The 27,676-nt window shown below is 38.8% G+C and overlaps 2 protein-coding genes across 8 annotated transcripts; one reads left to right on the top strand and one right to left on the bottom strand.

Annotated features, from left to right (window-relative positions):
• Positions 1 to 1,057: 1,057 nt before the first annotated feature.
• Positions 1,058 to 27,676, bottom strand: LOC140880796 (protein MLN51 homolog). 7 transcript variants are annotated; one of them, XM_073285564.1, is made up of 11 exons: positions 27,005 to 27,676; positions 26,533 to 26,635; positions 26,224 to 26,438; positions 25,319 to 26,136; positions 24,845 to 24,959; positions 24,068 to 24,196; positions 23,751 to 23,822; positions 23,461 to 23,678; positions 22,468 to 22,534; positions 22,231 to 22,349; positions 1,058 to 1,076 (listed from the first exon to the last, which is right to left on the bottom strand). In XM_073285564.1, exons 1-8 carry the CDS (start codon positions 27,526 to 27,528, stop codon positions 23,651 to 23,653), a joined length of 2,004 nt encoding a protein of 667 aa, XP_073141665.1. In that variant the 5' UTR covers positions 27,529 to 27,676; the 3' UTR covers positions 1,058 to 1,076; positions 22,231 to 22,349; positions 22,468 to 22,534; positions 23,461 to 23,650. The 7 variants fall into 7 exon arrangements, with proteins under 7 accessions (XP_073141665.1, XP_073141669.1, XP_073141668.1 ...); XM_073285570.1 differs by lacking the exon at positions 1,058 to 1,076 and adding an exon at positions 22,684 to 23,140 and having other exon boundaries at positions 22,011 to 22,349; XM_073285568.1 differs by lacking the exon at positions 1,058 to 1,076 and having other exon boundaries at positions 22,010 to 22,349; positions 22,444 to 22,534; positions 22,684 to 23,678.
• LOC140877604 (uncharacterized) lies at positions 12,908 to 16,707 on the top strand. The gene is made up of 7 exons (XM_073281137.1): positions 12,908 to 13,146; positions 13,411 to 14,012; positions 14,157 to 14,270; positions 14,434 to 14,723; positions 15,415 to 15,679; positions 15,887 to 16,171; positions 16,478 to 16,707. The coding sequence occupies exons 1-7, from the start codon at positions 12,908 to 12,910 to the stop codon at positions 16,705 to 16,707; spliced, it is 2,025 nt and encodes a 674-aa protein (XP_073137238.1).

Raw genomic sequence — 27,676 nt, 5'->3', positions numbered from 1 at the left:
CCACTGACCTGTCCCCCTGTCGGAGACTCATAAACTCCCGGATCATGCGACTGCGCACATCCTCCGTGAAATACTTGGCGTAGAAGATATGCCTAAACTCCGCTCAAGTCAACGTAGGAAGATGTACTCTCCTAGCAGCACCCTCCCACCAAAGAGCTGCATCTCCCCTCATCATATAAGTCGCACAGTTCATCCTGTCGGCGTCAGTAATTCCCATGTATGCAAAGATGGACTCCAAAGAACAAATTCACCCCTCAGCCACCAATGGATCGGTGGTACCAGTGAACTCCTTCGGCCCCTTCTTCTGGAATCGCTCAGCAACGTCCTCCTCGTGGGACAGTCTAGGACGTGCAGCCTGCTGCTCCAACAGAGCAGTAATCCCTGCCATCATATTAGCATTGGCCTGCTCCAATGCTGCAAGAGGGTTCTGCGGAGGTGGAGGTGGAGGTGGAGATTCCCCACGTCTGTTCATAGGTCTCGGAGGCATTCTGCACCACCACATATTTCTTTACGTAAATCTCCATGCATAACTAAGTATTTTAACATTAATGCTAACTTAAATTCTTAAAAGTAAATCATGCTATAAACACTTAAAACTTACAGACCGTTAGCGTGAATTTCTGAGCTCGCATAGCAGTAATGACCCCTCCAAGGACCGTGCTTTGATACCAACTGAAACGACCCTAACTCTCTAAATATAAATAAATAAATATGCGGAAATTTTTTTTTTTTTTAATACTTACTAAGTAAAAATATGTTCATACATGCCCATACATATATGCACAGAATAAATAGATTTAAAAATAAATAACTTAAATAAAAATGCAACCTTTAATAAATTAAATATCTGAGTCTAACATTTAATAAAATACTGACAAATAAAATACTGACATATAAAATACTGACATAAACGGAATAAATAAAATTTGCATGCACTGAAAATATTTAAATAAAATGTATAACATGATAAAAATATTCATAACATGACATAGACTCAGACAACGGTCACGGGGTTACTGCATGTCCGCTCATAGGTCCTCGCCGCCGGTGGGTACTGTCCTTCTCTACGTACTCACCTGCACCATATCAGTGTAGTGAGCCTAGAGGCCCAACATGCTAACATAACAAGGGTTTAAAATAATTTAAATCACTTTAATACTAATACATAATATATACATGAATGAGCATGCTTAAAAATATCATGAACATAACATAAACTTAAATATCATAATAATACATAAACATTGTTGAGCAAAGTATTTTCTAACATCGAAATGTTGTATCCATAGTGTAACCATACATACATTAAATACTGATCAGCGTGGTAAACCAACGTACGTGGCGGTAACGAATCACCTCTTAAATTGGCAGTAAACTGCCCTTCAATAGTTCACATATGGGGACGAATTTCTCTCAAATTGTCACACTACTTCAACTTCCAACATAAAAATTATTTTCTTTTGCTCAACCTTAAACATTAAATCATGCATAAAAAAAATTATTTCATGAATACATGTACTTAAATAAAATGTGTGTCCTTCATATATATTTAATTTAATTTCATACTAACATATAAATATTAAAAATAACTTCCATGCTTAAAAATAATTAAATATATATTCAGGACACATGCAATTTCTCATGGGTTGTACTGAACTGCTGGCCCTAACACTCAAGCCCATTTTCTTAAAATTCTGGCCCATTAATACTGAGACTGGCCCATTAACATACTTAAACCCAACAATACTTATTCTGAGCCCAAATAATTACTTAAAGCCCATTAGAACAATCCTGGCCCAATAACATTCGATTCCGGCCCAATGGACCCAAAAGCCCAAAGGCTGGCCCAATAATTCCTACGGGCCCACGAGCCCATAAAAATTATTGGGCTAACTTAAAAATAATTTAAAAAGCCTAAATAAAATTATTTGGAGGCCCAAATAATTTTCTAACTAATTTTAAAAGCCCAAAATTCACTTGAACCATTAAATACTTAAAAATTTAAATTACCCAAGCCCGGCCCACCTAACCCGGACTCGGACCACCTGACCCGACCCTGCTACTACCCAGACCCGACCAGACCCCTACCCGACCCAGAACCCACCCCAAACCCATAACCCGAAGCCCCCCCCTCGCAGCTGCCCTCGGCTGCGTGCAGCAGCCCTTCAAGGGCTGCTGCCGCTTCAGTCCGGCCACGACTGGACGGACCGCCGCCGGCAGGACCTTCCCAAAGTCCTGCCGGTCCTAACCTGGCCATGGGTCGGCTGGTTCTCGGCCCTGCATGCCCCAGCCAACCCCTCTTCTCCCAAACCCTAACCTGCGAACCCTTGGACCCAGAACTGATGCAGCTCGACTCCAGCCCTGTTCCAGCCTTAACCATCCAACCAAACCCAGCCTAGGGACCCTAAGACCCCCCTCTGAACCGTGGACCAGCAGCCATGCACACCCATAACCATAAAAACGTGAGTATGTTAATGAAATCAAAGAACCATGTGCATACCTCCAGAAATCCGATTTGTTTTACTGAAAATTTCAATGAAAAGTTTGATGCCTACACACACACACACGCATAATAACTGATATGGCACGAAAAATAGAGAAAGAATCATGGTTTGCACCGAAGTTTGAAGAGAAAAGGCGTAGGTGACGAGTCCGGGACGACGGGACGACGATGACTCAACTCGAAAGCTTCAAAATTGTGGCTATGGAGCCTTGGAGATTGCTAGCCGATGAAGAAGATGAAGATGCAAGGAGGTGTCGGCTGAGAGCTTGGAGGCGTGAGGGTTTGGGGTAGAATTAGGGTAAGGTTTTAATTAAAAATAGGTTTTGGAATAATTAAAATATTACTAAGGATATTAAATATACAATATATAACTTAAAAGCTCTAAATAATATTTAAAATCTGATAACTAATTTAAAAATCCCGAAATAAATAATTAAGGGAATTTTAAAGATAATAAAAAGTCATTATTTTGGCTTATTTTGAATAAAAATGGACTCCTAAAATCATATAAAATTAAATACTAATAATTTTGAGGAAATAAAACTCAAAATAATATTTTTGGGCTCTAAAAATGCTCATGAAATAAATTGGATAGAAAGTTGTCATCTCGTCCGTCCACGGTCCCGTCAACGCGATAAAATAATTCAATTACCATAAATCATGAAAATCTCTAATTATGGGTTAAATGCTTGAAAATCAATTAAATCATGCACAAATAATTCACATAAATATTTAACCCATACTCTAAAATTTCAAATAAATAAATTTCCTAATTATGCATGCGAATTTACGTATTAAAAATACCGGATGTTAGAGTTCGAGCAAAGATAGGGCCAGGTCGAGCCATATCAGTTTATGGTTAAGGGTGCGGGCAGATTTTGGTTCTGAGGGAGAAGGCTTCGTTCTCCTTCCTCATGCCACAGTTTAGGCTGATTTTTGACTGGTTGGAAACCTATAGATGTTGGCTAGAATTGAGAAGTGGTTTGACGGCAAAAGGTAGCCGGATTAGGGAGAACGAACGGTTTTGGATGAGTCGCTCAACTGTGCGCGCGAGATCAGATATGGGCTGGTGTTTGGGTTCGTTCTCCACCTATAGTGCATGGATTGGGTTGGTTCTTAGCTTTTTGGAAAGGTCTCGAAGTGGGCTAGCCATATGCGGTGGTGCTCCGGCCAAAAGCGGCTGGAGTAGGGCGGCAGCAGCCATGGATTAGCTGCTACTCGTGGCCAAGAAGGGAAGAGGGAGGGGGATCAGGTTTTGGGCTGGAGGCGGGCTGGGCCAAGGCTGGGGGGTCCGTGTCGGGTCCGTCGGGTCATGGGTCATGTTAGTTGGGTCCGGGTCCGGGTCCGGGTCCGGGTTAAGTTAGTTGGGCTCGGGTATTTTTATTTTTAAGTATTAATTAGATTAAGTGGTATTTTTGGGCTAATTCAATTGTTTAAAAATTTATTTGAGCTTTAATTATTTTATTTAGGCCTTAAAATTAGTTATTTAAGTAAGCCCAATAATTTTCATGGACTTGGGAGTCCATGGAAATTATTGGGCCAGACTGTGAATTTTTTGGTCTGTCAGTGATTAATATTGAGCTTAACTAAGTTATTGGGCTTAAATATTTTATTTGAGCCCAATTATGTTTAAGTATTTTATTTGTGTCAAATTTTGATGTTTGGGCTTAAATTAAGTTATTGGGTCAGTCTTAGATTTTATGGGCTTAAGTCTAGGGGACCAGCAGTCTGGACAATCCCATGAAAAATAACTAAGTCCGGAATATATATTTAATTTATTTATGCATGAAGTTTATTTTAAGTATAAGTATATTTATTACGAAAATTAATTAAATATATATTACAGACATATTTTAAGTGCATGCATACATGAAATATTTTATAATGTGTTAATGATTGAGAATTGAGCATGAAAAATATTTTTGATGGAAATTGAAGTGATGTGACAGCACAGAGGTGGTTTACCACAGCATAGAGGTAGTTTACTACCAGCACAGAGGTGGTTTACCACCAGCACAGAGGTAATTTACTACCAGCATAGAGGTGATTATTCACCGTCACGTACGTTGGTTCTTTAGACTGATCAGTCGGCACAGTTATTAGTCACATTCATGTATATGACCATAGACCGTTTATGATGATGACATGCTCAATTATACTATGTATGATTAGTTATGATGTATATATTGACTGATGATGACACATGTTTATGATGCATTATTTTTAAGATCATGCATGCATGTTCATGTAAGTTATATGTATTAGTATGATTATGTGCTTGTGTGATTTTTAAACCTTGTTATTATGAGATAAAACATGTTGGCCCTCTGGGCTCACTACGCTTATATGGTGCAGGTGAGTATGATGATAGCACACTAGCTCCGACCGGCGATGAGGGTCTATGAGTTCACTGCAGATGGCGCCCGTGACCGATGCTATTAGTACTTTTATATCATGACATATTGTAGCAATGTTTTTAAACAAATTCCGCATTTACACATTTTTGGTGGTTGAAAATTATTATTTTTATTATGTATGCATGGTTTACGGATTTTGAGTTGAGACATTATTTTATTATTGCATGATTCGAGAATTTTATTAAATATTTGAACATCATTTATATTAGTTTTTATTAAATTTTTAATTTTTGTGTTTATAATATATTTATGGGCATATATGTATTATATGCATTTTTATTAGTTATTATTTTTTTAAAAAAATTCTAGTAATTTATTAGTTCGAGTCGTTTCATTTGGTATCAGAGCACCGTCTTTGGAGGGTGACTAGTCTGCTACATAGAGCTCAGAAGTCACACTACTGGTCTGTAAGTTTTACATGTTTTAATATTTTATTAGGAGCATGTGTTCATAGTTTAAGGTTTTATGCTATGAAATTTTCAAAATAATTAGTAATGCATTGCGATTTACGTGAGGAATGTGTGGTGATGCAATATGCCTCGAAGACGAGTAGTCCACAGGTGTGAAATTGGGTAAATTAAGATTTGGGTGCATCTGCTTGGAAATCTTTTGCGTGCAGAGAGGATTCTGGTTAGGGGTAACTATACGTTTGCATTGTTAGATTCGGGAGTCACGCATTCGTTTATCTCCCTGGAGTTTATCAGACGGATAGGTATCACACCTGAGGTTGCTACCATAGGGTATGATGTCACTATGCCATCTGGGCAGATTCTTACTACCACTAGTATAATCAGAGGTTTGGAGTTAGAGCTGCAGGGACACTCCATCAGAGCTGACCTAGTGTTTTTGCCGATGATCGGGTTTGATTTGATTTTGGGTATGGACTGGCTGACAGTTAATGGAGCTTCGATTGACTTCCGTCGGAGGACAGTATCAGTGAAACCTTCTGAGGGCGACCCGTTTGTCTTCTTTGCATCTCAGAGTAGCAGTGGTTCGCATGTTATCTCCTTTGTACGTGCGAGGAAATTATTGCGATGAGGTTGTCAGGGGTTTCTTGCCAGTGTTGTTACAGCGTCAGAATCGGTTAGCAGATCTTTATCAGATATAGAAGTTGTTCGTGACTTTCTGGATGTCTTTTCGGATGATGTTGCAGGGATTCCAACAGCAAGAGAGGTGGAGTTCAATATTGAGTTGATGTCTGATACTGTGCCTATCTCTAAGGCACCGTACCGACTTGCTCCTACCGAGGTGAAAGAGTTGAAGGAGCAGATTCAGGAGTTATTGGAGAAAGGCTTTATTCGCCCTAGTTTTTCTCCTTGGGAGCACCAGTATTATTTGTGAAGAAGAAGGATGGTAGCATGAGATTGTGTATTGACTACCGAGAGCTAAACAAGGTTACAATAAAGAATAAGTACCCACTGATGAGGATAGAAGACTTATTCGATCAGTTGCAGGGAGCTTTGGTTTTCTCAAAGATCGATCTGCGATCTGGATATCATCAGTTGCGGATCAGAGATGCAGATGTGTCCAAGACTGCCTTCCGGACACGTTATGGGCATTACGAGTTTCTAGTGATTCCTTTCGAGTTGACTAATGCTCCAGCGGTCTTCATGGATCTCATGAACCGGGTATTTCAGCCGTACCTCGATCAGTTCATCATAGTATTTATTGATGACATATTGATCTACTCCGAAGCATTGAGGAGCATAGACAATACTTGCAGACAGCTTTGTAGACTCTGAGAGAGCATAGGATGTATGCAAAGTTCAGCAAGTGTGATTTTTGGCTTGAGCAGGTGGCATTTCTTGGTCATATTGTTTCTAGAGATGGGATAGCTGTGGATCAGTCTAAGATTGAGGCAGTGCAGAACTGGGGGACTCCGAAGAACGCATCAGAGATTCGCAGTTTCTTGGGTTTGGCAGGATACTATAGAAAGTTTATCAAGGGCTTTTCTTCTATTGCAGTGCCCTTGACATCCTTGACCAAAAAGAATGAGAAGTTCGTGTGGAGTCCTGATTGTCAGAGGAGCTTCGATCAGTTGAAGGAGGCACTCACTTCTGCACCAGTGTTAGCGATGCCAGACAGCTTTGCAGACTCTGAGAGAGCATAGAATGTATGCAAAGTTCAGCAAGTGTGATTTTTGGCTTGAGCAGGTGGCATTTCTTGGCCATATTATTTCTAGAGATGGGATAGCTGTGGATCAGTCTAAGGTTGAGGCAGTGCAGAACTAGGGAACTCCGAAGAACGCATCAGAGATTTGCAGTTTCTTGGGTTTGGCAGGATACTATAGAAAGTTTATCAAGGGCTTTTCTTCTATTGCAGTGCCCTTGACATCCTTGACCAAAAAGAATGAGAAGTTCATGTGGAGTCCTGATTGTTAGTGGAGCTTCGATCAGTTGAAGGAGTCCTCACTTCTGCACCAGTGTTAACGATGTCAGTCGCTCATGAGGAGTTAATGGTGTATACAGATGTGTCTAAGCTAGGTTTAGGCGCCGTAATTATGCAGTGTGACAGAGTGATTTCCTATGCGTCGAGACAACTGAAGATTCATGAGCAGAATTATCCGACGCATGATCTAGAGCTTGCAGCAGTTGTGTTTGCATTGAAAATTTGGAGGCACTATCTGTATGACGAGAAGTGAAAGATTTTCACTGATCACAAGAGCCTCAAGTACTTCTTCACTCAAAAGGAGTTGAACATGAGGCAACGCAGATGGTTAGAGCTTGTGAAGGATTATGACTGTGACATTGGCTACCATCCGGGTAAGGCTAATGTAGTGGCTGATGCATTGAGTCGGAAGACGTCGGTAGTATCTTGTTTATCAGTGCAGTTGCCACTTCAGAGGGAGATTCAGAGGTTTGATTTAGAGATCTACTCGGGCGGTCATGCGCCGAGTTTAGCAGTATTGATAGTGCAGCCGACTCTTCGAGATCGGATCAGAGATGGACAGCCTGCTGAGTTACAGCATATGAGGCAGAGGGACGAGGCCAAGGGCAGTCTTTTTTATAATGTCGTGGATGGTATTGTTCAGTATCGAGGTCGGATGTGGGTACCGAACGTTGACAAGTTGAGGGCCGAGATTTTGAAAGAGACTCACACATCTCCGTACTCCATTCATCCTGGAAGTACGAAGATATATAGAGATTTGCAGTCATTATATTGGTGGCCTGGTATGAAGAGGGACATTGGGCGATTCGTATCAGAGTGTTTGACTTGTCAGCAAGTCAAAGCAGAGCATCAGCGTCCAGCTGGGTTGCTTAGACCTCTTCCCATTTGGAATGGAAGTGAGAAAACATCACGATGGATTTTGTGGTTGGCCTTCTGAGGAGTGCAAGAGGTTGTACAACGATTTGGGTGATTGTGGATAGACTCACCAAGTCAGCTCATTTCGTACCGGTAAGGACCACTTCTACTTTGACTCAGTATGCAGAGCTGTATATCAGAGAGATTGTCAAACTGCATGGCATACCGGTGTATATTGTGTCAGACAGAGATCCGAGATTCACATCTGCATTTTTGGAAGAGTCTACACACTGCATTGGGGACTAGGTTACTGTCCAGCACAACTTTTCATCCCCAGACAGATGGCCAGTCTGAGAGAGTGATCTAGGTTCTCGAGGATCTATTGAGGGCTTGTGTCATTGAGTTCCAGGGCTCTTGGGAATTGAGATTTGCCGTTAGTGGACTTCACCTATAACAACAGTTATCAGGCGTCTATAGGCATGGCTCCTTATGCGGCTCTCTATGGGAGGAGATGCAGATCTTCCGTGCACTGGGATGAAGTTGGAGAGAGAGTTCTACTTGGTCCCGAGATAGTGTAGCAGACTGCAGATGTTGTGACTCAGATTCGTGATCGTATGAGGACTGCTCAGAGTCGTCAAAAGAGTTATGCTGGCACACGACGACGAGATCTTGAGTTCGCTGTTGGTGACCATGTGTTTCTGAAAGTGTCACCTATGAAGGGTGTGATGAGCTTTGGTCGGAGGCAAGCTCAATCCGAGATATATTGGTCAATTCGAGATTTTGGAGAGAGTTGGCACGTTTGCCTACCGTTTGGCGCTACCACCAAGTCTCGCACCAGTGCACAACGTGTTTCATGTATCCATGCTTCGGAAATACATCTCAAATCCGTCGCATGTTCTGGATTATGAGCCTCTACAGTTGACGCAAGAGCTAGCTTTCGAGGAAAGGCCAGTGCGGATTTTGGCTAGGGAGGAGCGAAGGCTTAGGACATGGGTCATACGGATGGTCAAGGTTCAGTGGCTGAATCATTCTGAGGAGAAAGCTACTTAGGAGACCGAGGCCGACATGAGGACTCGCTATCTGGAGTTGTTTGGGTAAGTACCTTAATTTCGAGGACAAAATTTATTTTAAGGGGGAGAGAATTGTAGCACCCGGTATTTTTTTTAAAAGTAATTTCTCATGCATAATTAAGAAAAATAATTATTTAAAAATTTGAAAATGTGGGTTAAATGATATTTATATGTTATTATGTGATTTATGTGCATGGTTTAAAGTTTATTTTAGTTTTTAACCCGCAATTATGGGATTTTTAGATTTTTGAGTAAATGATTAATTTTATCGCGTAGACGGGACCGTGGACGGACGAGTTATTAGTTTTTCATCAAAAATATTTTATGAGATTTTTTAGGAGCCTTAAAATATTATTTCAAGGTATTATTCATGAAAATTATAGTATTTATTAATATATATTTATATATGTGCCCATTTTTACCCAAAATTAGTCATTTTAATGACTTTCAGTAACTTTTAGAAATCCTCTATTATATTATTTCGGGATTTTCATGATATTATCAGATTTAAAATTTTAATTATGAGTTTTAAAATATTATGTTATGGTATATTAAATAATAATTTAATTTTATCCTAAACTACACCCTAAATCCTACCATATCTTACGTTTCTCCTTCTAGCCGCCTCCTCCATCTTCTTCCACCTTCCTCCACGTTTTTCCAGCAAAAACACAAGCCTCCATAGCCGACTTTGAGAATTTTTATTGAGTTTTTGTAAATCCGTCGTCCCGAAGTCCGTACACGCGATAAAAGCTTCGAATAAAATCAAAGGCATGTTGAATTCTTTTCGTTTCAACAACATATAAGCTACATATTCTAATTTCATCACGTTTTGCATTGATAATATGATGTTTCATGCGAGATCTTTATTTTATGGATGAAAAACTGATGAATATGGCTTGTTTGCATCTTATTGTCACGTTTTTCTTGCATGGGTTGAACATGGCTGCTGCTCCTTGGCTGGAGACGTGTATGGGTGTCCCTAGGGTCAGTTGGCTCGAGTGGTTCGAGCCAAGAGAGGGCCAGGTCGAGCCATATCTGTAAGGTCCAAATCCACTAAACTCACTTACGATGATTTTAAAATAATTTTTATGATTTTATGCCATAAATTGTTTAAGTTATGATTTAATGATTATGGTTTCATGATATAATTATTTTATGTTTAACGCTTTCGATTAAGTTAATGGTTTCAGGTCGAGTTTGATTTTGGAATCATGGGACGAGGCTAACCTACGAACGAGATGATAGAGCGTATTTTTACGAACGTTTTAAGTATAATATTGATATGTTTTTGATGCATGAGTCGGGGGATGGTATTTTTATCAGACGAGTCGGGACGGGTGACTGACTGCATTTTAGAGATGAACACACATTATGTATTGAATGATCATTATCCTATCTATCTACCCGGTTCCCCACCCCATTACTTCCCATGTCCCCTTGTTCCCTTGACTCTCTCTTCTTCCCTATCCTCTACACGATTCTTTCCCCTTCTCTCCATTCTATCATCTTCTCCTTCTTGTTTCTTTATTGAACCTTCACGGTTCTTCAAGAAAGTCACAAGCCAAAGTTCCAAATCTCGTTCTTGGTGTGGTTAGCTCGTTTCAAAGAATCCGAATCAACTTCGTCTTCATTTCAAGGCAAGTACAAATTTAAAAGATTTTGAAACCCATTCAAGCTATTATGTATTTTGATATGAATTGTTGTGTGTTGAGATATTTATGCATGATTTTCATGAATTTCAAGAGCATGAAGTTATGATTTTACGAGATCGTGAAGCGTAGGTTGTTCTTGTCAAGTACTTGAGTTGATTCAAGAGGTTCATGTTCTTTTAAGATTTTAATGTTTTGAAGTTAGTTAAACCATGTTCAATTACAAGAAAATGAGCTTTGATGATTTATGTAGTTAGGATTTTGATTAAAAGAAGTTTATGTTTGAAGTTTGAAGTGTTGAAATTGTGTTTGGTGGCACCGGATTACCTATACTTGTTATGATTTTGAGGATAACAATTAGGATAGTGATCCAAATGATATGAGGCCAATTCTATTTGAAAGCTAGCTTATTTATCTACAACTTTCATGTTTTGAGTTTTGTCAAAATCATTTTGGAAGATTGACCAAAATTGCCTTGAAGTGTGTCAAATGTTTTGAATTTCCGGCAGTGACACATCTCGGGGGAATCAGTATAACGTTTTACTGAAAAAATCTATTTTAGGTGAGGTTTTCGGCATTCGAAAGCCAAGATCAAGATCTACAACTTTCATGTTTACCACTTTTTCAGATTCTGAATTAAGAATAGAGTTTTGGAGCGAGCAAGATGAACCGGTTGCGCAGGTCAGGCGCGCCCGCGCCTAGAAGTTGAGCGGGCGCCCCTTTCATTCGAAATTTATGATTTTAATATTTTATTTTAGGGTCCTAAATTCATGGTTATGATCTTTTAAGGCTTCTAAAATATATTTAAGAGTTTCTATGCAAAAAGTTTCAAGTTTTAAGTCAAGAACGACTTACGTGGATCGATTACGCTATGTGATACATGTAAATGTCTAAGTTTCATTCATGAAACATATGTTCAATATGAAAGTATGATTTTTATCATCTATGACATGCATGAAGTAATGGAGTAAAGTTTTATGTTCATGAAATGAAAGTTATGACGGAATTTACGATGAAACAATGATGTTTCATAATGAATGAAATGATATGATGAATGATGTTAAGATGAAGCATGATATGATATGTTGATGCATGAAAAGATTTTGATGTCTTATGTGTCTTTGTGGTGGCAAACACGGGATTGGTGCTCCGGTTTGGGCTCCGGAGAGGGCCTTTCCAAACATGGCTCATGAGACAAATAAGTACACGGGACTGGTGCTTCGGGATGAGCTCTGGAGAGGGCCTTTCCAAAGAACGAATGTTATGAGGCTTAGTGCCATATGCTTGTTGATCAACAAGAAAAGGATGAATGTGCCCATTATGACGGTTGCCACAATTTCGCATAATTCGTCACCAAATGATGAGTTTATGTTATGTTATGTTATGTTATGTTACGTTTAAATGATATTTGAAATCTCACGATTTTTACTGCATATACTTGCTGAGTCTTTAGACTCACTATACTTGAATGGTGCAGGTAATGAGGATGACATTTATGCATATGTCGACGAGTTTCATGTCGGACATGAAGAAGAGCAAGGAGTCGGACCGGCGGGCGATGCATGAGTGTGTTATGTGTTGAGTGTGATATGCTATGTCTTGAGCTATTTGCAACTTTATGATGTATTTTAAGGTTGTAAACAAGTTTTATAAATTTTAAGGTTTGGATTTGGTTTGTAAACTATTCTGAAATGTTTTAAGTAAGGTTTGATGTATGCATACATCTTTCAAAAAAAAAAATTTCTTTTCCGCGTTATTGTAAGGTTATGTTAGTTTTGTAACATCTTCATCGGTTGAGGGTGTTACAGTTTGGTATCAGAGCAGTTCGCTCTGGGTTTTCTTGAAACATTCATGCATACTCGCCACGACTCCAACGCTCAGTCTTCATGTCTGTAAGTTATGATGTTTATTCGATTATGTGTATGATAATGCGATGAGATATTGTATGCATGTTACATGTTAAAGTATATTTACGTATTGAATCGTGACTGAGCGGTGTGGATAATATTGGACTTTAGGACTATGGCATCACGTAGGAGAAATAACACCAACGCCAACGCCAATGCCGCTAACAACAACCATAATGATTGCGGGCCAGATAGTGAGAACAATCAAAACAACCAGTTTTTGGCGGGATTAACTGCTCTGCTTCAAGAGCAAAGCCGTGCTCAGGGAGCTCAAATCCAACAGTTGCTTCAAGCCCAGACAGCTAATGCCGAAAATAACCATCCTGCGGCTAATCAAAACCCTATCTACAAAAGGTTCTTAGAGTTGGGACCACCTGAGTTCAAAGGAGAGACTGATCCTTTGATTGCGGAACAATGTTTCCAAGCTATGGAGACTGCTTTTGAATTCATGCAGATCACGGATGCGGATAGATTGAGATGTGCTACCTATATGTTCCATGATGACGCTCGTGTTTAGTGGAATGGAGCCAAAGCAGCGTTGAACCTAACCACCCTTACTTGGAATGGATTTAAGGATGTGTTCTACGGCAAATATTTCACGGTGAGCACCCGAAACAGGTTGGCTAGAGAGTTTTTGGAGATCCGTCAAGGAAACATGTCAATTGCGGAGTATGTAAAGAAGTTTGAAAGGGGAAGATACTTTGTACCGATGATTTCTGGTGATCCTGCTGAAGAGTTGAAACACTTTACAGAAGGGTTGAATGCCTTCATCAGAAAGGATGTTAGACTAAGTGGAGTGAAAAATTACAAAGAAGCGGTAGATCAGGCCATGCTGTCCGAAAAGGACAGAAACGATATTATCAAAGAGTCACAGGCAAAGAGATCTAACTATCAGGGTCGAGACCAACAAGGAAATTCTAACAGAAAGAGGCCGTACCAAGCCCCTCCCCAACACCGATCGTACCAACAACAACAGCCTCGACCTCAAGGGCAGAAACAGTTGGCTCTGCCAGCACCAAAATCGGCAAATGCACCAACAGCTTGTCAAAAATATGGAAAACTTCATTCAGGCCAATGTATGATGGGAACTGGTGTATGTTACTTGTGCAAACAACCAGGACATTTTGCAAAGGAATGTCCCCAACAAAGAGGACCGGTCAAAGGCCGAGTGTTTGCCATGACTCATGAGCAAGTGGACACAAACTCAGCCATCGTCACAGGTATGATTAATGTTTCCAGTATTCCTGCTCATATCTTAATTGATACTGGAGCTACACATTCATTCATATCTGTTGAATTTGTTAATAAATTGGGTTTGGTACCGGATAAGTCAATTTCGGGGTTTAGTATATCTTTGCCTTCAGGGGAAGAATTGGGTAGTGATTTGATTATCAGAGGATGCAGTATACAGATGCAAGGTCATGAGTTGTATGCTGATCTTATTATCCTCAAAATGTCGGACTTTGATGTGATATTTGGTATGGATTGGTTGTCTTGTTACGAGGCTACCATAGACTGTAGACGGAGGACGGTTTCCTTGAAAACTAAGGATGGAGAAACGTTTCTATTCCATGCCACACCGAAAAATAATTCATCTCTTTTAATTTCAGTAGGTAAGGCATGGCAACTGTTGAATAAAAGGATGTGAAGGTTTCCTCGCAAGTGTCACTTGCGACCAAGAATTACCTCGACCGAAACTTGAAGACGTCGAGGTAGTGAGAGATTTCCCAGAAGTATTTCATGATGATATTGCAAGATTACCTCCAGCTAGGGAGGTAGAATTTGGGATTGAATTAATGCCCGGAACCCAACCAGCTTCCAAAGCACCATACAGATTAGCACCGACTGAAATGAAAGAATTGAAGGTGCAACTACAAGAGCTACTCAATAAAGGCTTTATTAGACCGAGTATATCGCTTTGGGGTGCACCGGTATTGTTTGTAAAGAAGAAAGATGGGTCTATGAGACTGTGCATCGATTATAGAGAGCTGAATCGAGTAACAATGAAGAACAAATATCCACTGCCAAGGATTGATGATTTGTTTGATCAGTTACAAGGGGCAGTAGTATTCTCCAAGATCGATTTGAGATCAGGTTATCACCAATTGAAGGTGAAAGATGAAGATATTCATAAGACGGCTTTCAGGACTCGTTATGGCCACTACGAGTTTTTAGTCATGCCATTTGGAGTTACCAATGCACCGGCAGTATTCATGGATCTTATGAACAGAGTGTTTCAGCCTTTCTTAGATCAGTTTGTCATAGTATTCATAGATGACATACTGATATACTCTCGTAGTTCAGATGAGCATCGTCAGCATCTAACTACAGTCTTGCAGATTCTGAAAGAAAAACAATTGTTTGCTAAGTTCAATAAGTGTGAATTTTGGCTGGAACAGATTGCATTTTTGGGTCACATAGTTTCGGCTAAGGGAATAGAGGTTGATCCAGCAAAGATAGAAGCAATTAAAAATTTGGGTTACTCCAAAAAATGCTACAGAGATACGGAGTTTCTTGGGATTAGCAGGTTACTATAGGAGATTCATTCAGGATTTTTCCAAGATAGCGCTGCCACTAACGTCATTAACTCGCAAAAGTGTGAAGTTTGAATGGTCTAATCAGTGTGAGAAAAGCTTTTTAGTGTTAAAGAAAAAGTTGATGACAGCACCAGTACTAGCCATACCAGAAGGAACAGGTCGATTCGTAATTTATACAGATGCTTCCAAGAGTGGATTAGGGGTTGTCTTGATGCAAGATGGAAAGGTGATAGCATATGCTTCACGACAGTTGAAGATTCATGAAAAAAATTACCCTACCCATGACCTTGAATTGGCAGCAGTTGTCTTCGCACTCAAACTGTGGAGACATTACCTTTATGGTGAGAAGTGTAAGATTTTCACTGATCATAAGAGTTTGAAGTACTTCTTCACCCAGAAGGAGTTGAACATGAGGCAGAGAAGATGGCTCGAATTGGTGAAAGATTATGACTGTAATATTAGCTACCATCCGGGTAAAGCTAATGTAGTAGCAGATGCTTTGAGTCGTAAATCTGCAACTTTGAACAGAATGACAACTCAACAAGAGTTGATTGCAGATTTTGAACGACTCAGATTGGAAGTAGTTGAGCCGATGGAAGTTTGTGCCCTATCAGCCTTAACAATGGTTCCAAGTTTGCTCGACAAGATTCGAACAGGTCAGGCTTCAGACCAGCAATTATTAACTTGGAAACTTAAAGATGAAGCTAAAGGGGGTGCATTGTATACAGTGAAGGATGGGATCGTGCATCACAAAGGGCGAAAGTGGGTACCAGCAGTAGATTCACTGAGGGAAGATGTGATGATTGAGGCTCACACTGTACCATATTCTATTCATCCAGGGAGTACAAAGATGTTCAAGGATTTACAGATGCTATACTGGTGGCCAGGTATGAAGAAAGACATCGTTAAGTTTGTTAGCGAATGTTTGACATGTCAACAGGTCAAAGTTGAACATCAAAGGCCAGCAGGACTTCTGAAACCATTACACATTCCCACTTGAAAATGGGAAGATGTCACCATGAACTTTGTGATTGGACTGCCAATTACACAACGAAGAATGAATTCAATATGGATAATAGTTGATAGGTTGACGAAGTCAGCTCACTTTTTACCAGTTAGAAAAAACTTCTCGATGAATCAATATGCAGATTTGTATATTCGAGAGGTAGTTAGATTGCATGGAGTTCCAGCAAGGATAGTCTCTGACAGGGATCCCAGGTTCACATCAAACTTTTGGAAGAGTTTACATCATGGATTGGGGACAAAGTTAGCCTTCAGTACAGCTTTTCATCCACAAACAGATGGACAATCTGAGCGAGTGATTCAGATACTGGAGGATTTACTTAGGGCTTGCATGATTGACTTCGGAGGAAATTGAAAATCGAAATTGCCTTTAGTGGAGTTCACATATAACAATAGTTATCAAGCTACTATTGGAATGGCTCCTTATGAGGCTTTGTATGGGAGAAAGTGTAGGACTCCATTGCATTGGGATCAAGTGGGAGAAAGAGCTGTATTGGGACCAGAAATAGTGCAACAGACAATCGACATGATAGCAAAAGTCAAGGACAGAATGTTGACAGCACAGAGTCGACAGAAAAGCTACGCCGATAAGAGGCGTAGAGACTTGGAGTTTCAGGTAGGTGATCATGTGTTCTTGAAAGTGTCACCTTGGAAAGGAGTTTTGAGATTTGGGAAGAAAGGAAAGCTGAGTCCGAGATATATAGGGCCTTTCGAGATCCTAGAAAAGATTGGAGAAAGAGCCTATCGATTAGCATTGCCTCCAAATCTAGAAGGAGCACACGACGTCTTCCATGTCTCGATGTTGAGGAAGTATATCTCAAATCCTTCCCATGTCATTCGTCATGAACCAGTTCAGTGGACGCCAGACTTGTCATATGAAGAGGTACCTATCCAAATTTTGGATACACAGGTCCGGAAGTTGAGAAACAAAGAGATCAAGATGGTAAAGGTCTTATGGCGCAATCAATTAGTAAAATAGGCTACTTGGGAGACTGAACAAGATATGCGTAGCCGATACCCAGAATTATTTGGTGAGTCGAATTTTGAGGACAAAATTCTTTTAAGGAGGGTAGAGTTGTAAGGTCCAAATCCACTAAACTCACTTACGATGATTTTAAAATAATTTTTATGATTTTATGCCATAAATTGTTTAAGTTATGATTTAATGATTATGGTTTCATGATATAATTATTTTATGTTTAACGCTTTCGATTAAGTTAATGGTTTCAGGTCGAGTTTGATTTTGGAATCATGGGACGAGGCTAACCTACGAACGAGATGATAGAGCGTATTTTTACGAACGTTTTAAGTATAATATTGATATGTTTTTGATGCATGAGTCGGGGGATGGTATTTTTATCAGACGAGTCGGGACGGGTGACTGACTGCATTTTAGAGATGAACACACATTATGTATTGAATGATCATTATCCTATCTATCTACCCGGTTCCCCACCCCATTACTTCCCATGTCCCCTTGTTCCCTTGACTCTCTCTTCTTCCCTATCCTCTACACGATTCTTTCCCCTTCTCTCCATTCTATCATCTTCTCCTTCTTGTTTTTTTATTGAACCTTCACGGTTCTTCAAGAAAGTCACAAGCCAAAGTTCCAAATCTCGTTCTTGGTGTGGTTAGCTCGTTGCCAAGAATCCGAATCAACTTCGTCTTCATTTCAAGGCAAGTACAAATTTAAAAGATTTTGAAACCCATTCAAGCTATTATGTATTTTGATATGAATTGTTGTGTGTTGAGATATTTATTCATGATTTTCATGAATTTCAAGAGCATGAAGTTATGATTTTACGAGATCGTGAAGCGTAGGTTGTTCTTGTCAAGTACTTGAGTTGATTCAAGAGGTTCATGTTCTTTTAAGATTTTAATGTTTTGAAGTTAGTTAAACCATGTTCAATTACAAGAAAATGAGCTTTGATGATTTATGTAGTTAGGATTTTGATTAAAAGAAGTTTATGTTTGAAGTTTGAAGTGTTGAAATTGTGTTTGGTGGCACCGGATTACCTATACTTGTTATGATTTTGAGAATAACAATTAGGATAGTGATCCAAATGATATGAGGCCAATTCTATTTGAAAGCTAGTTTATTTATCTACAACTTTCATGTTTTGAGTTTTGTCAAAATCATTTTGGAAGATTGACCAAAATTGCCTTGAAGTGTGTCAAATGTTTTGAATTTCCGGCAGTGACACATCTCGGGGGAATCAGTATAACTTTTTACTGAAAAAATCTATTTTAGGTGAGGTTTTCGGCATTCGAAAGCCAAGAACAAGATCTACAACTTTCATGTTTACCACTTTTTCAGATTCTGAATTAAGAATAGAGTTTTGGAGCGAGCAAGATGAACCGGTTGCGCAGGTCAGGCGCGCCCGCGCTTAGAAGTTGAGCGGGCGCCCCTTTCATTCGAAATTTATGATTTTAATATTTTATTTTAGGGTCCTAAATTCATGGTTATGATCTTTTAAGGCTTCTAAAATATATTTAAGAGTTTCTATGCAAAAAGTTTCAAGTTTTAAGTCAAGAACGACAAAAACGACTTACGTGGATCGATTACGCTATGTGATGCATGTAAATGTCTAAGTTTCATTCATGAAACCTATGTTCAATATGAAAGTATGATTTTTATCATCTATGACATGCATGAAGTAATGGAGTAAAGTTTTATGTTCATGAAATGAAAGTTATGACGGAATTTAGGATGAAACAATGATGTTTCATAATGAATGAAATGATATGATGAATGATGTTAAGATGAAGCATGATATGATATGTTGATGCATGAAAAGATTTTGATGTCTTATGTGTCTTTGTGGTGGCAAACACGGGATTGGTGCTCCGGTTTGGGCTCCGAATAGGGCCTTTCCAAACATGGCTCATGAGACAGATAAGTACACGGGACTGGTGCTCCAGGATGAGCTCCGGAGAGGGCCTTTCCAAAGAACGAATGTTATGAGGCTTAGTGCCATATGCTTGTTGATCAACAAGAAAAGGATGAATGTGCCCATTATGACGGTTGCCACAATTTCGCATAATTCGTCACCAAATGATGAGTTTATGTTATGTTATGTTACGTTTAAATGATATTTGAAATCTCACGATTTTTACTGCATATACTTGCTGAGTCTTTAGACTCACTATACTTGAATGGTGTAGGTAATGAGGATGACATTTATGCATATGTCGACGAGTTTAATGTCGGACATGAAGAAGAGCAAGGAGTCGGACCGGCGGGCGATGCATGAGTGTGTTATGTGTTGAGTGTGATATGCTATGTCTTGAGCTATTTGCAACTTTATGATGTATTTTAAGGTTGTAAACAAGTTTTATAAATTTTAAGGTTTGGATTTGGTTTGTAAACTATTCTGAAATGTTTTAAGTAAGGTTTGATGTATGCATACATCTTTCAAAAAAAAAAAATTCTTTTCCGCGTTATTGTAAGGTTATGTTAGTTTTGTAACATCTTCATCGGTTGAGGGTGTTACAATATCAGTTGATGGCTAAGGGTGCGCGCAAATTTGTCTGAGGGAGAATGATTCGTTCTCCTTCCTCAAGCCACGGTTTGGGCTGATTTTTGACTGGTTGGAAAACTATAGATGTTGGCTGGAATTGAGAAGTGGTTTGAAGGCAAAAGGTGGCCGAAGTAGGGAGAACGAACGGTTTTGGTCGAGTCTCTCACCTGCGCGCGCGAGATCAGATATTGGCTGGTATTTGGGTTCGTTCTCCACCTATAGTGCATGGTTTGAGTTGGTTCTTAGCTTTTTGGAAAGGTCTCGAAGTGGGCTAGCCAGTGGCGGTGGTGCTCCGGCCAGCTGCTGCTCGCGGCCAAGAAGGGAATAGGGAGGGGGGATCGGGTTTTGGACTGGAGGCGGGCTGGACCAGGGCTGGAGGGGTCCGGGTCGGGTCTGTCGGGTCATGAGTCATATTAGTTGGGTCCGGGTTCGGGTCCGGGTCCGGGTTAAGTTAGTTGGGCTCGGGTATTTTTATTTTTAAGTATTAATTAGATTAAGTGGTATTTTTGGGCTAATTCAATTGTTTAAAAATTTATTTGAGCTCTAATTATTTTAATTAGGCCTTAAAATTAGTTATTTAAGTAAGCCCAATAATTTTCATGGACTTGGGAGTCCATGGGAATTATTGGGTCAGAGTGTGAATTCTTGGGTCTGTCAGTAATTAATATTGGGCTTAACTAAGTTATTGGGCTTAAATATTTTATTTGAGCCCAATTATGTTTAAGTATTTTATTTGGGTCAAATTTTGATGTTTGGTCAGTCTTAGATTTTATGGGCTGAAGTCTAGGGGACCAGCAGTCTGGACAATTCCATGAAAAATAACTAAGTGCGAAATATATATTTAATTCATTTATGCATGAAGTTTATTTTAAGTATAAGTATATTTATTATGAAAATTAATTAAATATATATTACAGACATATTTTAAGTGCATGCATACATGAAATATTTTATGGTGTTAATGATTGAGAATTGAGCATGAAAAATATTTTTGATGGAAATTGAAGTGATGTGACAGCACAGATGTGGTTTACCACCAGCATAGAGGTAGTTTACTACCAGCACAGAGGTGGTTTACCACCAACACAGAGGTGATTATTCACCGCCACGTACGTTGGTTCTTTAGACTGATCAGTCGGCACAATTATTAGTCACATTCATGGATATGATCATAGACCGTTTATGATGATGACATGCTCAATTATGCTATGTATGATTAGTTATGATGTATATATTGACTGATGATGACAGATGTTTATGATATTTTTAAGATCATGCATGCTTGTTCATGTAAGTTATATGTATTAGTATGATCATGTGCTTGTGTGATTTTTAAACCTTGTTATTATGAGATAAAATATGTTGGGCCTCTAGGCTCACTACGCTTATATGGTGCAAGTGAGTATGATGATAGCACACTAGCTCCGACCGGCGGTGAGGGTCTATGAGTTCACTGCAGACGGCGTCCGTGACCGATGCTATTAGTACTTTTATATCATGATAGATTTTAGCAGTGTTTTTCAACAAATTCCGCATTTACACGTTTTTTGTGGTTAGAAAATTATTATCATTTATGTTAGTTTTTATTAAATATTTAATTTTAGTGTTTACACATATATGTATGGACATATATGTATTATATGTATTTTTATTAGTTGTTATTATTTTAAAAAATTCTAGTATTTTATTAGATCGAGTACTTTAAAAAATGTCCTTAAATGACTTTTATAAACTATTTAACCACCCTTTATTAAAAATTTAAATTAGGACATCAATTTATTAGCTTATATTTTCATTAAGTTTATTTATATAATCGTTTTAAATAATTTAAATTTTAAATTTTATTTAAAAAATAATTAAACTTACTATTTAATTTAATGTAATAATATAATTTACTATTAAAATATATTCAACGTATAACAAATATTAAGATAAAATAATTATATATTATTTTCATTGTTATTTAACTAAAATTTGATTATTTTATTCAATTAAATATAGAATTATAAAACAGAATTAATTTAAATATTTATTTAAACAATGGTATTTTTGTCATTTTCTAGCTGTAAGGAAGCGTGATTGCTACAGATCTTGAATAATAGGGATTATTAGCTCAAAAAATTTTCATAGAGGTTATCAACAAACTCAGGATTTCATAAGATGATACATGTAATTTTCTTTATGAATGTTGTCCAGTGAGGATAGGAACATCTACCACAGTATTGTTGACCATCAATACCAAGCAACTTTTTATGGAAACCAACATACCATACCACGAAAAATCCAAATGTAAAAATCCAAAACAAAAAAAAAAAAAAAAAAAAAAAAAAGAAAAGAAAAATCGTCAAAGAACGAACCATTTAATATGCCCCAAAAGCTTGATTACACAAAGCAAGCAAGCAAGCATCTTCACAACTTTTGTTACTCCCTTCAATCTTCTTCATAGCATTTTCATGATAAGGCTAATGCACAATACCTGAGGTGTTATACAATGAGTCATTTACTTGTCCACCATGGAATTTCAGTTTTAAGTACAAGATTGGGATTATTCGATAACTTGATGTTCTTACAGAATCACATAAAGAAAATACCACCTTCCAATCTGCAGCAAGTTACTCCTTTAAATCTTAGGAGCTAGATCAGGCATTTATTCGCATATACCTATCACGATGAAAATAGAGAATGAATAATACTTATACTAATGACAGCATATAATCTCAGTTTCACAACAAATGCAAAATGGCATCCTATAATATGACTTCTCCTCCTATCTTGCATGTTCGATTTTCTAAACAATTTTATCAAGTCACCTGTTAACAAATTATATTGAGGCGTGCCAATGTCATCTCCTTCATCGCAATTTATTTTTACTGTCATCTCCTTCATCGCAATTTATTTTTACTACAAAGTGCATAACAAAGGATTTGGCGGATTCTGACCAGAATGCTAACATTTCAAAACTCCAGGACTGGTGTTTAATATCCTCAGCAGTGAGATTCAAGGATTCCTTCTTTTTATGGGTGGGGGTAGATGTAATTTGTCCGAGTAACTACTGACAGCCTTACGGTTTACGATAAGGGGAAGAAAATGTCCACCACACGGTCAGATGCTAGGCTTGAGCTCCTTGGTATTAAATCTGAACGAAGGTTATCAGTAGTTACTCCGGTTTATGACAAGGGGAAGAAAATAACCACCACACGATCAGAGGCTAAGGTTGAGCTCCTTGGTATTAAATCTGAATGACAGGGTAAGGAGACAAAGGAAAGACTGCATACCATACAAGGAAACCAGTAATATATGAGTGCTGCGTGTATTCTAAAATCATTCCAAATTTCAATTACACCAGCAGTGGCTAGGAGTTTTCTTTCTTGTAATTTTGTTTTTGTACCAACTTGATTATCTACTCAGCGGTTGTTTCAAGTAGCATACCTCTTTCTTCCTATCAATACAATCTTCCATATATTTGTTACCATTACATTGAGATTGTGTTTATTGATGAATGGTATTGGAATTTCTAACAGTATCCTGAAAACATAAGCTAATAATCAACAAACTCAAAGCACAAAGCCAAAAAATAGAGCAAATACCTAAATCATCTTAGAATGTAACAGCCCTAAGTGCTCCAGGATCAACTGGAAAACGCAAAGGGCCTAAAAGGTCAGCAGCACCAATAGAACAACGAAGAAACTACTGAATAGCCAACAGATGGATGATATTGACTCAAAACTTTCATGAATCAAACTGCTTATTGCAACCAGTAAAATCGATTTGGTTATTTCACTGGTCAAACTTCATCTCAGTATATCTGCAAGACAAGAACTGCATTAATCAGGAATTCTATATAAAAAGTGTAGGAGACGTAATAATCGCCACTTGCCTGCGAGGATTCTTTTGCCTTTGCCCAGACTCATCATTTGTAAGCTCTGCAGATACTACTTTATTTTCTTTGCTGCAACCACAGTCGTTAGGTTTATTGTTCCTCATTGCATCAATACATCAAATCACAGTTTTGGCATTAAAACATAGAAAAAAATACAGGAACTCTAAAAAGGAAAGCTAAAACGCACCACAACAGAGATCGAACTAGCATAAATAAAGAAATATGAAATCGAGTAAACATATCACATGACTAGTATGTATCAAGATGATGCTGGATATAATTAATAATGGAATCACATGTATTATCCTATCTACCTCAAGGCAGCTGTAACAGTAGACACCTTTCCAGATGATGGTTGAGTATGATAGGAACCATCAGCAGAGATAAATGGAGGACGATACTGTGCCCCCAATGCTCCAGCAGCACCAGCTATGACAGGTAACCTTGATATTATAGAAACAATAAATCATTGAAATAGTTGTTAAAAAACTAGAATCCCGAAATCCCGGTTTCTCACACATGATACAGACATAAACAAGGTTCTAAAATTCGCTAGGCGCTAGTCGGGGCGCCATACCAACGCCTAGCGCCTAAACTGCTTAGGCGGGGACTAGGCGTCGCTAGGCGGATTCCACGATAACACATAATAAATCACATGTTATAACTCCAACACAATAACAACAAATTTTAAATGAATTCAAAATTACATAACTAATAAAATAACACAAATCTACTCTAAGTATTATCCGTAGTTTTCTTCTCTTCTCTTTTGAAACGACGTTGAAAAGTTTTTCGTGGAAGTCTAAATAAAAATTTTCGCTAGTTTCTTTATTAGCATTATAATTTAAAAGGCAAAAATAAAATAAAATAAAATAATCCTTTTCAACTAGAGCCCACCTAGGCTGGCCGACTAGCACTTTCTCGGTGCGATCAGCCGACGCCTAGCGCCTAGGCCGATTTTTAGAACACTGGGTATAACTATATGGCAAAAAATGCTGAACAAAATAATTTTGAAACCACTAAGCTATCAATCATGTGGACTTCACAGAGCGAATCTGAATGTACTTAAAAACTGAATAATAAGTTATTACCAAGTCATTTCAGAATTCCCTAATCCAAGTTGTTGTCGACCAACATATCCAGGAAAAGCCATGCCTACTGCAGGAACTCCCATTCCGCCAGGATGCTTGCCTCCAAATTGCATGACTGAATCATCCAAAGGTAATAAACATCAGGAAAAGCAAAACTAATGAAAGAAAGATGCAGCAGACTCGTAATCCAATCATTTACAAAAAGATAACAATACTACTGATAAATAACAGAGAAAAATAAGAGACAATCTTAAGTTTCTCTAACGAAAACATGCACAAATATTGTCAAAGAATAAAATAGATAAGCCTACAAAGACAACAGCACGTCTGTTATGGAGTACATATCAGCTATAATTTAAAATATGGCATAACAATGTAACAAGCTGTTTTAATGCACTTGAAATTTAGGAACTGCATGCTAGATTCACATTAAAACTCCTCTCTCTCTAGAAGACACAATAGAGGGTTAATTACCTGGCAAGAAAGCTGGAAAGTTTTGATCAGCATGAGCAGCTCCCACATTGTCAGAGGCACCCATGACATGAGCACCACCATACAGAAAGGAGCCCCTGCCTTGCACATGGCTTTTCTCTATTCCTGTAGCAACCGATGCAGTCGTGGATTTACTGTATTCTGAAGGATACTCCAGCTTGCTAGGTTCTATCACAGCCACCTTTGGTGGAGAAGCAGCATGTGAACTCGGCACACGTGCAACCTGCTGATCAGGAGTTTGTACGGAAGATTGAGCAGGAGTCTGACCAGGATATCTGGGAACGGTTTGTAGCTGGTTTGGTGTAGGGACTCTGTTGACTTGGTTATTAGAGTATGTTGGTTGATAGGCCAACTTTGTCGAGGAAGTTTTTCCTCTTCCATGACCTCTCATTTGATTTTGAGCAGCATTAGTAGAGAGAGAGCTAGATACCGGCAGATGCATATTGTTTAAAGGCTTCCTGACTGTTGCAGAAAGCGAATCACCAATAGCAAGCTTCTGAACACCAATAGAATCTACTATACTCTTCCCCTTCAGCATTGCAGATGATTTTGTCACATTAAAACTCTCATCTACGGCAGATTGCTGACTATTTCGATTGCTTGTGCCAGCTTGTACATCCCTCTTATGCTCTACAGCATTATGCCTTGAAGAAGAACCAGAGGGATAAAATGGAGGAGAAGCAATGCTCAAATTAGAAGCAAATCCTTGTTTCCTAGGCAGAATCATGTCCATCTCAGCATTTGAAGCAGATTCGCTTGTTTTTATAGAAGTAACATAGGAAGACTTCTCAACTGATTTCCTAGACATACAAATAAAAATTAAATTGCGTATCAGAACATGATCAATATATAAGAAAAAAAATATAAGAGAAAAGTAAAGCACTCACTGCTTATTTTGCGTGTGATATCCCTCGTTGTTTTTCAAAGATGGCTGATACCTCCGGGGTCCTCGACCTCTCATTCTTTTAGGAGCATTATTACGATTGTTACTATTTTGAGAGCTAATATTAGAGTGATTATCGGACCTATATCCTCGTGCATACCCAAGGCCTGTGCCTCTATTTTTCCCACGACCTCGAAAATTTCCTCTTGATCCCCTGCGCTGAAGATATTAATATGTATAAGACAAAACGAACATTTTTAAAAAAAAAAAAAAGAGCGCTCAAAAATAGTAAGGGCTTAAGAAAACTATCCACCTCTTCATAAAGCCTTTCAGGCGTAGTTAGCTCCTCAAACATATCATGTCCCCATTTCCTGTTATCTTTAGATTCCCAAAGCTTTCTTCCAGCCAGCATTCGCCTAAGCACAACAAAATTCAGAAAGAAAAGGAATGGGTTCTAAATGAATTTATTTTCCTCTCAGTAGAACTTTTTTAACAGAACTTTGAAATTCTATTACAGATCTCCAAAATGTTTTTATCCCCTTCTCCCAAAGCAGATGATGGAATATAACCATATACCAAGAACCTAAAATTGAATAAGCTTATTCACCATAGAGAGATAAACAATATGAGATATAAAGCTTCTTTTCGAAAGATGAGCTTAATACTAGCCAACAAACCACCATTAAAGAACAACCAATATCTATTCATTTCGAGCTCCAAAAATCCAAACTTTCCACGACCAAACAATTCAACTCAAACCAAAAAGCCCAGAAAGAAGTTGATACCTGTTTCGTCCACGGGTGTTGTCTTGAAACCTGTCATCGTGCATGTAAAATGCACCAGCAGTGGGCACTGCATATGGCTCAATCTCCTTCTTGTCTTCTTCATGCCCACCACGAATTTCGTCAATAATCTCAGCCCCATTCTTAACCACTATCTCCTCCCCCATATCTCCGTCGAACCCAGCTTTCACAGGCTGCGCCCCATCCACCGGCACAACCAACACACTGCCGCCACCAATCTCACTTCCTCTCTCTCCATACTTTGCCTCCTCTATTTCCTCTTCCATATTCTCCTCGTCCAAATCATAATAATCTTCCTCCTCCAAATCATCCTCATACTCCGCCACAGCACCTTCAGATTCTCCATCAAATTCATCAACCCTCCGCACAGGCTTCTCCTCGCCATCGTCCCCTCCCTCCTCCTCATCATCACTAGCTTGCCTCCTCCGCATCTTCAGCGACATCTTCAGCTCCTCCGGATCGCTCTCGTACTCAATGTCCTCCTCCGCCATCACTCCACCACTCATATAAACCAATCAATTCAATCTCACAAGACTCGAAACGTTGAACCAGTTCGAATATCAGGGTTTTGGGTGATCGAATCAAAAACCCTAAGCACCAATTCTCCTGGTTAATGCTTTGTTTCGTTTCGTTTCAATAACCGATCAGATAAGG

Source organism: Henckelia pumila, chromosome 2, assembly GCF_033568475.1.
Source record: "Henckelia pumila isolate YLH828 chromosome 2, ASM3356847v2, whole genome shotgun sequence".
In the NCBI taxonomy this organism is placed as follows: Eukaryota; Viridiplantae; Streptophyta; class Magnoliopsida; order Lamiales; family Gesneriaceae; genus Henckelia; species Henckelia pumila.
This window is presented reverse-complemented; position numbering and strand designations above follow the sequence as displayed.